Here is a 12,471-nt window from a genome sequence, read left to right on the forward strand (position 1 = left end):
TGTTTCAGCAAGTGGTATTTTAGTAGATGATGCATGTGTCATGTAGCCATGAGAGATTAAATTGATCCGATCATAGATATAAAACAGTCTCTATGTATGGAGCCGATGGACCTTTTTAAACTTGACAACATAAACACTCTAAATGGGCCCCTTTGTATTTCCTGTTGCAATGTTTGTTAATGCAGTAGCTGACAAGGGGTCTTGGGGTATAACACATGCGCAGTGTAATTGGAGCAGCGATCCTGAGTTGCGATTGGCTCAATTTCAGCGATTGCAGACCAGACTTTAGTGGGCATATGTTGTACCCCAAAGATATGACGTGTTGAGGACGCGTGAGATCTCTTTTCACCCTCCTTGGTAGCTGACAGGAAGTAAACTTGGACCAAAGCTGTTGCCCTAGCAACAGAATGGCAATGAAAAGGGATGACATATTTTTGTCGGCCAACCAGGAAGCACCGCATTGCTTCCCTCGACAAAAAGCCAAAGGGATTTTTCTATTGGGTTTTGGATTATTGCTCTGTGGCAAACAAACATTTATGATACTTACACATTTTGTTCAGCGAGATAATCTTCACAAATGAACACCTTTAAGCTTTTTGAAGCGTAAATACAATCGGCAGAAGTAAAAAGCTAACGTTAGGCTATAAATGAACTGCATCACGGTCGCAGGACTTCACGTCACCACCACTAAGCTAAAGGCGGACTAGTGTTCGGCGCGATGGCGTTTAGTAGTCTCATTTAGCCACTTGTTAGCAACCTTCTTTTTTAAGACACGTAAAAGCTTCAAAATACACGAGTGGGATATTTACTGACTTATTTTATGTTGTAGAACAAAACATTAAAATCTCTTCAGCTTGTGTTAACCACAGACATTATTTCAGACATCTAACTAAAAACCCATTAACTTCCAGTCGAGGGAACCGGAGGTGCTAAAATGCTAACTCCTTTCTGGGTTTCAGGACTGATTCTTGCAGCTCTCTTTACCAGAAAGGACATTAAATGTGCATGTTTAAACAATGCATCAGTCTGTTAACTATTACTTGTATCAAACGTTCAGATTCAGAAGCAGTACACATACAAAACATTCAAAAAAAGTGAACCAAGTAATTGATGGTTTTGGAAGTTTTTATTATCATTTGTGATTAGTCCTTTAACGACATACAAAACACCTGTAGTTACAGGTAGATACTGCTGCAGACAACTATCAGTAGTCCTTAGTCTGTGCTGGTAGTAGGAGGGACTCAGATCTGTATTACGGTCGTTTCTTCAACATCTCCATAGAAAAGACAAACACTGACTTGATTAAAAGATGGATTAAGTTTGTACAGCTTTACAGGACCTACCTTAAATCACCAAATAGCCAACTCCCTTTTCTCCGTTATGTATGTTATTTGTTGTGGTTGTTGTTAGACAACTCCGTACACCAATCAATAAAGTACACCCTACTGTTGCAAATGCTTCATCCTCTCATCTTAATGGTTAATCATAGTGGCACGTTAGAGTCATAGGGTGGCAATAGCTCCTATACTCTCCATTTTGTGGATTGTGGATTAGTATTGTTTCCCATCACCAGCATCTGCTTCGTGGTTGAAGGTTCAAGGCGTCAGGCGCTTGGGGTCACGTGGGAACATGGAGGTCTGACGCACGTTGTGGAGACCCAAGTACAGCATACAGACTCTCTCCAGGCCTGGAGGGGACGACAGTTCAGTCACTCAACACATCTTTATTTCTGCCATATTCACATATTCTAATAATGCAGGTACAGAAAAAAGTTCTGTCTCAGATATTCCTTACCAATGCCTCCACCGCCATGTGGGGGAGCTCCATACCGGAAGGAGTCGATGTACGCCTTGATCTTCTCCAGATCTGTTGCATCATCAAAAGAAAGAGGTTGCTAAAAAACCTTGTAATGAACTTAACTAAAGCATCGATCCAACACATTTCCTGGTGTTGTAATTCAAACCTGTCACCAATAGAGGGAGACAGAAATGATATGTAAATGCCTCTTTATCAGAGCCATCTCTACACTCTCTACTCTTACCAATCTGGTGATGGTTGGCCCGGTCAGTCAGCATCTGAGCGTCGTGGACCCTCTGAGCTCCAGACAGGATCTCCTCTCCCCTCATGAACATGTCATACGAGTTGGAGTATTTCTGGACAAAAACGAAAAGAAAAACATCACATAGGAGGTCAACAATCTGTTAAAAGAAAGGAGGGAAAATAAGAATAAGAAATACTTTACTGATCCCCAGGGGGATATTGGGATGCTGCAGTTGCCCTTTTGTATAAAAGCATAAAGAATTCTAAGAAAAATTGAAATAATGGAGTTTGTAAAATGTAAATCATGTAACATAATTTATGTAGAGTAATATAAATAAATGATATAAATAAGAATTTAGATAGATAGATAGTTGTTTTTTCCGGGCCAGTACATTGTAGCGTCGACCCGAAATTTAAGAAATATGTACAAATATGTGCATCAAACACATACAATATATAACCACAGTGTAAATAAATAAATAATAAAAACAAATGCTGAGAAGTAGGCTCCATTAAGTGTGTTAAATATGAAGGTAAGAATAGTATAAATATGAATTAAATAAGAATATTTCATGAAACGTACATAATAAATGTTGTATAAATGCCAGAGTATTGCACAAATAATTGTACAGTTAAGTCTGTAAATTGCACATAAGAATAATAAGAGATTATGAGATAGTAGCTGCTGACGGGTGAAATAAATCCAGGTCCAGTCTAAAGACCCAGATAGACAAAAACATAAATACTTGGAAAGTTAAAAGAAGGACTGCAAGTTGATGGTGTCTGGATCTACACAGGAGTAACTGGACAAACTGGTACTAGAAGACAAATGTGGAGTTTTTTCCACATACAGGAAAAAAATTAGCAGTGCAGTGGCTGCTAGCAGGTTTCTATGATGATGATGATGCTATTGCTGCAAATTCTATTAGCACTTAGGTTAAATTCTTCTTGAACATACTGCAGGGATCTTTACTTGTGCAACAAAATCCACTGTGGTGTTTATCAGCCGGTTCAACCAGGAAAGGAGGACAGACGGCTGAAGAGTCTTTGGCTAGAGTCGTCTAAAGCTGCTCTCTGGCCGCAACGCAAGTTTAACCACAGGTCAACCACAAAACTCATTTGCAAGATTTGCATAACATTTGTCACAGCACATGTAGCCAATGACTGTGTGTGTGTATGAGTGTGTGTGTGTGTGTGTGTGAGAGTGAGTGAGAGGCTTACAGGGTTGTTGGGATCAGGCATGGTGTAGAAGGGTCTAACAGCCAGCGGGTACTTATCCAGCACATAGAAGTCAGTATCATACTGAGGGGGGGAGAAAACAGAGTGCAAACAGTTAATAGCTGTTTTAAAAGACACTTTCTGGATACAACAGATACCTGTGGAGGAATCAAGACAACGATATATCCCCTTTTCTTTATATAATGAAACTGCATAATGAATTGCATCATGAGTTACTTGACCTTCCTGTTTATGGTGGTTGCTACCACGTTCTGCACTATAACTACATCTTCCTCCACACTACAGGCAAATACATGTCCTTTTTGCCAACTGCAGTGATATTGAAGACTATGTGAAGTTGTAAACGATCTTCTATGTTATTCTTTAACTCCACCGAGAGAAACTCCAGGTGGAAAATTCCTGAAATGCTCACTGTGTTATGACTTGATAGTCAGATCACCTTGGGTTTTTTTGGAACACACCGATGAAGGCAGCTGATATGTGCTGATTTTAATGCTGCAACCCACCACATGACGGCTTTTTAATACTTTAAATCCACCTACACAAGATCCAAATCACAGTTTTCTCTAACCTGCTGACACAATTTTCTGCAGTCAGTGTCTGTAAGTGCCAAAGTCAATTTGTAGTTAAACATTATTTAAATGTTGATATTTACTCATGTGTTTCTACTTTGAATATTACATTTATGTTACTGTAAGAAATATACACAAGTGTCTTTAGGACAGACTGCCGACACTTAAAGTAAACTTTTTGGCACTTAGTTTGCGGCAGTTAGTAGCGGCTGGGCAGAGTGGAGCCGCACAGTTGTGTGGATTACTTTGTGGTACATGTTGTGGTACATGTTGTGGATAAACCTGTGGACTGTTAGAGTAAACAGCCGCATATTTGGGAAGTCATTTTTTTTGTTTTCACCAACTTGTACGAGGGAAAGTGGATCAATAAAACCCCTTTTTGCTTTCGCTTACGAGCGGTGTCAGTGTGAGTTGTGTGCATAGGACCAGAAACACGTGTCACCTTATGGTTTACACTCCGCTACAAGTTTTGGATGCGACAGTGTCCAACCACCAATACTCATATTTCTTTTTACACTAAATGATACATGAAATGAATGAAACACATTTGAACATACCTTTTCCTTGACAAGACGTCCGAGCAGTTTTTCATTTGGCGTACTACAGAACAACCAAAAAGACATGAACTTTAAAACTTTATCTTATTGTGTCACATTGTTTACCTAAAAATGAACATTATACTATAATTTTGTAGTGGTTTTACACCAACAGCATGACTAAGAACTACTTCTATGCATTACTCAACTTTGCTGTAAATAGTTAAATAAAACAACACAGATCACAAGAATTACTTGAATATCAAAATACTGCTGAGTTATTGGTCCGACGTTTCACTTCCACTTTTCCACTTAAACTCGAGTCTGAATGTATTTCTGCTGTCATCAAATTAAAATCATCTGACGAGATGAGTGTGATGTGGGACACAGGGCATGTCGTGTGATGTATTCTGACCTGAGGTCATCCTCGTCGCCCATCTCCACGCCGGCCTCGCGCAGCATGGCCAAACCCTCGGTGTACTCCAGCCTCAGAGTGGGCTCCAGGAATTTGAAAGGCTCACTGGGGTACTGCTTGTTCACCGTCAGGATCTCTGTCTGGTAGCTGATGCAGACAGACATGCACAAACATTAAAAACCTCCTAACCAGGGTTCAGGATTCCTGCCCACACACAGCCAGATGCCAGACAAATCTGCCTTTTGGTGGTTAACCTCACCAGGTCACAGCCCACACTGCTCAGAAGCTTTGAAACTCTTCTTACAAACGTTGTCCCTGCTGTATGTAAAGCCCCTTCTTCTTTTCTTAATAAATGTTCAGGCACATCGGCCAAATCTCCCTACATTTTTATCTTCCATTCATGCCAGCTGCTTTACAGGACACAAATCCAACAATACAAGTAGCTACAGGATCCTCAGCATGTGAACAAAAAGGCATTAAAGCTGCAGTCAGTAACCTTGAGCAAATATGTTACACATATTTTAGTGTACTGTTCAGCTGTAAAATGAAAAAGTTTGTTACCCGGCAGCAATGTTCAGAATCAGAAATACTTTATTGATCCCCAAGGGGAAAGTGGGACATTAGAGTAGCCCTTATATAAACAAAGAAATGTAAGAAATGTAAATTAACATGTAAATGATGTACATAATGCTACAATATATGTAGAGAAATATAGCCAAATAATAAAAATAAGAATAAGAAATGAGAATTTAAGAAATGTATACAAATATTTACATTAAAAGGCATACAATATATAACATATAACCACAGTGCAAATAAGTAAATACAAAATGCTGAGAAATGGGATCCATTAAGTGTGTTAAATATAAAAGCAATTATAGTATAAATATGAATTAAATAAGACTATTTCTTGAAATGTACAGTATTTAATATGTTTCCTTTGACTTAACTAATTATTGGTTGTCTGTTGTATGTATGGATGGATGGACTGGGAATGCTACAAATGAATTGCCCCCCTTGGGGATAAATAAAGTCGTCTGAACTGAACTGAACTGAACTGAACTGAACTGAACTGAACTGAACTAAATGCCAGGGGATTGCACAGTTGAATTATTGCACAACTTATAGTACAGTTGAGTTAAGTCAGTATTGCACATGATTATGGGGTAGTAGCTGCTGATGGGTGAAATAAGGCCAGTCTATTGACTCAGAGTGTCCGATACTCAGAGGGAGGAGTTGTAAAGTTTGATGGCCAAAGGCAGGAATGATTTCCTGTGGCACGCTGTAGTGCATCTCAGTGGAATGACACTGAATGCACTCCTGAGATTTGTTGAAAACTGTCGAGCCAAATCCAAGCACCACCCACCGGCCGGATCAAACTTTCTCCTTTTACAGCCAAACAGTACACTACAACATGTTTCTGAGACTCCTCGGCTCTAATTGGTTGTTTCCTTCAGCTCTGTGACATTTTGCAAATGCCATTAGGAGCCCTAAAAGGAGGACACCGGAGGAACCTGATTTTTTTTCAGATTATCTGTCTCACGCACGACTGTCAGGATATAGTGACCGTTTTATAAAAAATAACTTCTTTTTTTTTTAAAATCATATTTGCTCAAAGTTATCGACTTTTTTGTAGCTTTTGATGGCTTAGTCTAAACTGATACTAAAATGCAGAATAAGTTTGAAAATCCACCATTTAGGCAGCCTATATGGCAGCTTAGAAGGCTCTCCTTGCTCGGTGTCATATCCGGTCAAAGCTGTTCTTCAGCAGTGGGATGAAAAAGAGCTTTACCCACTGTTTATATTTCTCCATTCATTCTGCTTCAACAGCTCTCTTCACATGCTGCACTGATTCACACCACTAGGAGGCAATAAAGCCACATCGACAGACTTTCAACAGAGCAGACAGCAGCAGCAGTGGGTGACGACTCTTTATATGGATTCAACAGCTAAAATAGTTCTGCTAAGAAACACAGTATTTGGACTTTTTTCCATCCACCCTAGGAATTGATTCTGTCACAATCCACTTCTTGTGCCGACACCACTTGAGCCTCTATGGCATGTAATTAGCAGCAATTTCTGTTGCAATCAGTCACCTCACCACAGCTCACAGAAAGTTTGGGTAAAACAAATACCATGAGAACTTGTTCAGTCAAAGTTAAATGAGTTTTACTGTTATGAATCCTAATCTTACTTGTCTCTCAGGCCCTTGAAGATCTGCACCATGGTTTCGGTGATGGAGTCGATCACTTCGTGGTAATGGTAGCTGAAGGCCATCTCAATATCCAGACCCACAAACTCAGTCAGGTGACGGTGGGTGTTGGAGTCCTCCGCCCGGAAAACTGAAACGATGCAGATTTAATATCAACGTCTCGACGGAGTCAATGGAAGTGGAGGAGAAGTGGGAAGTTGCAACACGTCTTCTAGGGAAATGTTATTGTCCAGGGTGCATTGAATCTAGGGCAGGTACTTGTATGATGAATTAATGACATTGTGAGTGCTACATATAATTAGCCAGAAGCTGTGCATTATGGTTGCACAGAAGAATGACTGCTCTGTCAATGCAGGAGGGCCTTTTACTCAGGTGAAATTCTTTCCGTCTGTTCTTTTAATTGACAGGTCTTCAGACGGGCGCAGCAGTCTGTACACACGCATGCAAGCAGCTGATTAAATGTGCGTCTACATCCCACTGAATGGTGTGGAAATCAGCTATGTGCACATGCACACAATTTCACAATGATTGAGATTTATAGAACACGGCCGTGCATACGTATGGCTTTATAAATCTGTTCATGTATATTTCTGCTTCTGTATGCACACATAGTTTTAGTCTGGAACCTTACTGTAACTACTCCAAACACAAATAACATGACATCTGCTCATCTGTGCTCAACACCAGCGCTGTGTTTACATCCGTTTGTTCCCTGATGGACCTCCGGAGCTGATTTAAGATAGTGGCACATCACATCACAGTACTTCTGGCCGAGGAAGAGTTGATCTCAATTCTCTTTACTTGCTCAATTGGTAACTAAGGCAACAGTGGTGAGTGCATTGTTGTTTTAGAAGCAGTGATGACCTTAAGCCCTTTGATTTCTCCGGTGAGAAGCAAACAAAGACCTCGGTCCAGTCTCCAGAATACTGAATGAGTGAGCATCCTCTTCTCAAATGTTTTATTTATCCCAGAGGAGAATTGTTTTTCATCTTGAAATCAGACGCAAGTAGCAAATTAAAAAGGAAGGACCTATTTATGCTGTGTGTATTCAATCAGATGGTGGCAGTGTTTGCTTACCTAAAGAGTTGGGGGGGATCTCTTAAACTCACTACAGCACCATAACGTTTTTGTTACAAGTCCCATTGTGTCACTGAGCTCTACAGCAGCTCTGACCACAGTGAAAGCAACAGAGGGAGGTCTGTTAAAGTTTAACTATCTAAATGCAGCCATTTTCAAACTGTTATCTCCGTTAATAGGGTCTGCGGGTTTCACGACACTCTCGCTGCTCGTTTCGCCGTAAGTGAATGAGAGCGTGCGAGCGGACGGTCGACTCGGGAGGCATTCTTACCTGGACCCACACAGAAGACCTTGTCAAAGTCAGCACAGATGCACATCTGCTTGTAGAGCTGGGGGGACTGGGCCAGGTAGGCGCTGGTCTTGAAGTAAGACACGGTGAAGACGTTCGCTCCACCTTCGCTGGCAGCTAGAAGTGGACAAAGACAACTTTTAGACATGAAATGAGGATTTACTGCACAGCACAGCACACGGCCACTTATCTGTCTTTCAGAGGTTGTTGTGGGCTCATTTTCTAAGCTAGAGTGAAGACATTGGTATCATATAAAACTAGAAAACCTAAGAAATACATTGGTACCAACCATGTCATGCTAGCTTGTCAGGAAGCAATTTCATTGTATTGAGACCATTTTTTGACCTCACTGTATAAAATGAACTGCAGTGACCTCAATGATAATCACAGCCTCATGACACTTTACAGTCACAAACTAGAGACCTAGAGCATTCAGAGGATGGATGGCTTTCCTAGCTAGATTGATGATAAGGGGGTTTCTGAGCAGTTTTCAGAACAGGAGTGCTTGCCAAAAAATGCAATTCCTGCAGAAATCCCCAAATAGTTTTTGATACCAAATCACAGCATGGCTTTTTCTATGGTGTTCCTCAAGGTCTTGGTGTCTTAATGTGGTATTTTGGAGGGATTATTGATCATTTTTTATCAATTCTCGAGTGGTAAAAAAATGGTTAAATTTAGCACCAAATCTGTGTAACAAATGGTATCAACCCAAAAATTGCTGCAACATTTATGAGACATAATAGAGCATGGGAATGACCATCACAAACTTCTATCATCATGTTCTACACTCATACACTTTCACAGTTTATTTTAATTGATTAATTGATTATTTTTTTATTAATGACTAGAACAACTTGACACACAGTGCTGAGCTGCATCTCAAATTAATCTTCAGGTTCCTAACTTTCAGATGATGTCCACCACTTCTATGTGACATCTACTGTTGACTATTCATCTCCCCCTTAACATCCTCTGTCCCCCACCACTAACGTCTAAAACAGAGGGTGGCATGGTGAAAGGGGTTAACTGCAAAAGCTGATGCATTTTTTGACAAACACACTTTGCAGGAAACTGAGGTTTCTCGCTTCACAAACTGAGACCTGATGACAATAATATTGTTGTCAGTAGATGTTTCAGTTGGAACTCTAATTAGCCAGCTTACAGTCACTTTTTCTCTTTTTCTGAAAATAAGAATAGAAACAAAAGAAACAATGCCGCAGACTTTTTTGACTGCAAAGTATTGGATGCTGATATGTCAATAAAAGTAATAGATCTTTAACGTTCATCTAATAAAAAAAACTACAGACAGTTGCCAAAACAAACAAACAAACACAGGTTTCACTCAGGCCAGACTTAGATAACATAACACAAACACATCTGCGGTTCCCTAAACGACACAAACACGTCAGAGGGCATTATCTGATAAGTTTCATGTCGTCAATGGTAGGGTGGGGGTTCACACAGCACAAACTGTTCACTGTACTGTATGTTCTATGGGTGTTGGCAGGCAGGAAGATGCGGTTTTGGTAAAAAAAACAAAAAAAAAAAACTAGGCACACTGGGTTGATTTACATGTGCCGCCAAAATAAAAGAGCGCCAGTTTTGAATTTAGTAGTGACGGGCTGAGACGATGTGATTGGCTCTTGAAGAAAAGAGGAAGTGAGAATGTCCCAGGTTTCGCCACAGTTCATTTCAAATCTGAGAGGAACGTGGGAGGCAGAGGACGGGAGATTAGTGTACAAGACTATAAGAAATACAAAGAATCTTCATCTGTCTTGACTGCAAATTGATGATTTTTAGCGCAAATCCTCCTCCTATTCAGTTATATACAGCTTTCATTATAAATTATAAACACATAACTGAGCATTTTCTCAAGGCTTTAAACAATTAATTAGTTTCAGCTGAAAAGCAGAAAGGGTTTTCACAAGGTAAATTGTATACACTTAGAATACTAAGTCATCTCTCACGCCTGATTAGGACTGTCGCAATGACCGCAATATTGCAATAACTATTGACAAGCCAACCGCATGGGATGGAAAGCAACGGCCACAGCCGCTATGTTCATGTTTCTTTTTTTAATTCTTTGCAATGGGAGCGCCACGTATTCACTAGGGCTGTCAATCGATTCAAATCTTTAATCGCATGAGTGTCCATCATTAATCACAATTAATCACACATTTCTTATCAGCTCAAAATGTACCTTAAAGGGAGATTTGTCAAGTATTTAATACTCTTATCAACATGGGAGTGGGCAAATATGCTGCTTTATGCAAATGTCTGTATATATTTATTATTGGAAATCATTTAACAACACAAAACAATGACACATATTGTGCAGAAACCCTCACAGGTACTGCATTTAGCATAGAAAATATGCTCAAATCATAACATGGCAAACTGCAGCCCAACAGGCATCAACAGCTGTCAGTGTGTCAGTGTGCTGACTTGATGGGATCATAAAGTGGGCATGTCTTGAGGTCAGAGGTCAAGGGACACCTTTGAAAATTGCCAGTTTTTCCTCGCCGAAATTCAGCGTAAGTTTGGAGCGTTATTTAACCTCCTTCGCCATGAGCTAGTATGACATGGTTGGTACCAATGGATTCCTTAGGTTTTTGTAGTATAACACTAAACCAGCTACAACCAAAAAAATGCAAGTTGCGTTAACGCGTTAAAGAAATCAGTGGCGTTGAAACAAATTTGTGTTAACGGGTTATTATCACATTAACTTTGACAGCGTTAGTATTTACACTATGCTACAAACGGCAGCAGTGTGACGAGGCGCTGAGTGTCTATTCTGTGCGTTTGGTGTGTTTTTGTGATCGCAGAGAGTTGAAAAATGTTCAAATTTGGGTAAAACGCTGAAATTCTGCTGCACCTCAATGCCCTTCTGTGTTCTGCATTTAACAATAAACAAGTAATTCATTAGTTTTACTTTGTCATTTAAAAAGCAACAATATACCTCATAATAGCCTGACAAAAAAGCTTATTTATGTAGCACTAAAATAAGGATAAATTGAGTATTTAGCAAAAAATAAAGAGGCAATAATGCCACATATTGTGCTATTGAGACAATCATTATCACCGCAGGGGAAATTACTTCACCGCCACAGCCCTACGTCAGATGTCGAGAAAAATATACCAGGATAAAAGAGACACTGTGCAAGGAAAAGCTCAGAATGACCGTCTCTTCTGAATGTCAGTAGGAAGATTTCTGTTTGAATCTTAAGTTGTCTTCCCTTTTTTCAGTGAAGTGGGATAAGGTCTTTTGGGAGCGAGCTTAAGGAAGGCCTCCCCTGTCAAATTAGAAAGGCATCGTGTGGAAATGTGAGAGTAGAGGAGCTGATGTAAGCGCTGGTCGATGCATCAGAATCCCCAGTGGGGCTGGATTAAAATCCTGATAGGTCTAAAATAATATAACTCTCTCTTATACATCCCTGTCTGTCGTTTGGTTCAACCCAGATGTGCGTGACTGTGTTTGGGTTCAGAAACTCACACTAAAACCGTTTGATATGAATTGGACAGTTCATACAGGAAGTCAACCTCGCAACTGTCACAACGGTGACTCACAGGACACCTGTGGGTGGCGATATGGAAAGAAGCGTGCCTCTACTGAAGCATCTAATCAAAAATGATTCAGTGCGCGTTAGTCTTACTTTCCCCCCGTGGGGCAGGATCAACGTGACAGAGAGTATGTTTTGTACCTGATATGATTTTAGGGGTCTGGATCTCCACAAAGCCCTTTTTGGCGAGGGTGTCTCTGAAGAGCTGGCACACTCCCGACTGCAGGCGAAAGATGGCCTGGCTGGTGGTTGTCTTTGGGATGATACACACACAAACAAACACGCAGCCACACACAGAGAGACATTACCACACTTAGCGTGATTCATTGGATTTATGGCACAATCATAACAGATGTGTGAAAACAAGACCGCCAATTTCTGTTCATGCAACTCCTCTCGACATGAAGGGCGAGAACATTTATCTGCTGGCAAGGGCGAGACGTGCATTCGAAGCCAGCGAGAGGCCCCGGGTACTTTAAACCTATCATTATAAATGTAAATGCTGAAACCAAGGCGGGGAGAATAACAGCT

General features: G+C 40.4%; 2 protein-coding genes across 3 annotated transcripts in view; one reads left to right on the forward strand and one right to left on the reverse strand.

The window, feature by feature from the left end:
• Window positions 1–1,291, forward strand: part of LOC141782903 (protein lifeguard 3-like) — a 10,207-nt gene extending 8,916 nt beyond the window's left edge. For both annotated transcript variants that reach the window (XM_074659748.1, XM_074659749.1), the window contains exon 13: window positions 1–1,291. This exon is cut by the window's left edge and continues 432 nt beyond it. The gene's annotated coding sequence lies outside the window, so the exon portion shown is untranslated.
• dars1 (aspartyl-tRNA synthetase 1) overlaps window positions 1,108–12,471 on the reverse strand; it is a 37,932-nt gene continuing 26,568 nt past the window's right edge. Inside the window, exons 10-18 of the mRNA XM_074659744.1 lie at window positions 12,082–12,193; window positions 8,363–8,497; window positions 6,997–7,144; window positions 4,803–4,949; window positions 4,409–4,451; window positions 3,262–3,342; window positions 2,042–2,153; window positions 1,795–1,866; window positions 1,108–1,687 (exon numbers count right to left, since the gene is read on the reverse strand). Of these exons, the coding sequence (XP_074515845.1) occupies window positions 1,596–1,687; window positions 1,795–1,866; window positions 2,042–2,153; window positions 3,262–3,342; window positions 4,409–4,451; window positions 4,803–4,949; window positions 6,997–7,144; window positions 8,363–8,497; window positions 12,082–12,193 (942 nt within the window). The 3' untranslated portion in view covers window positions 1,108–1,595. The remainder of the gene's footprint in view (window positions 1,688–1,794; window positions 1,867–2,041; window positions 2,154–3,261; window positions 3,343–4,408; window positions 4,452–4,802; window positions 4,950–6,996; window positions 7,145–8,362; window positions 8,498–12,081; window positions 12,194–12,471) is intronic.

This window comes from Sebastes fasciatus, chromosome 14 (genome assembly GCF_043250625.1).
Source record: "Sebastes fasciatus isolate fSebFas1 chromosome 14, fSebFas1.pri, whole genome shotgun sequence".
NCBI lineage: Eukaryota > Metazoa > Chordata > Actinopteri > Perciformes > Sebastidae > Sebastes > Sebastes fasciatus.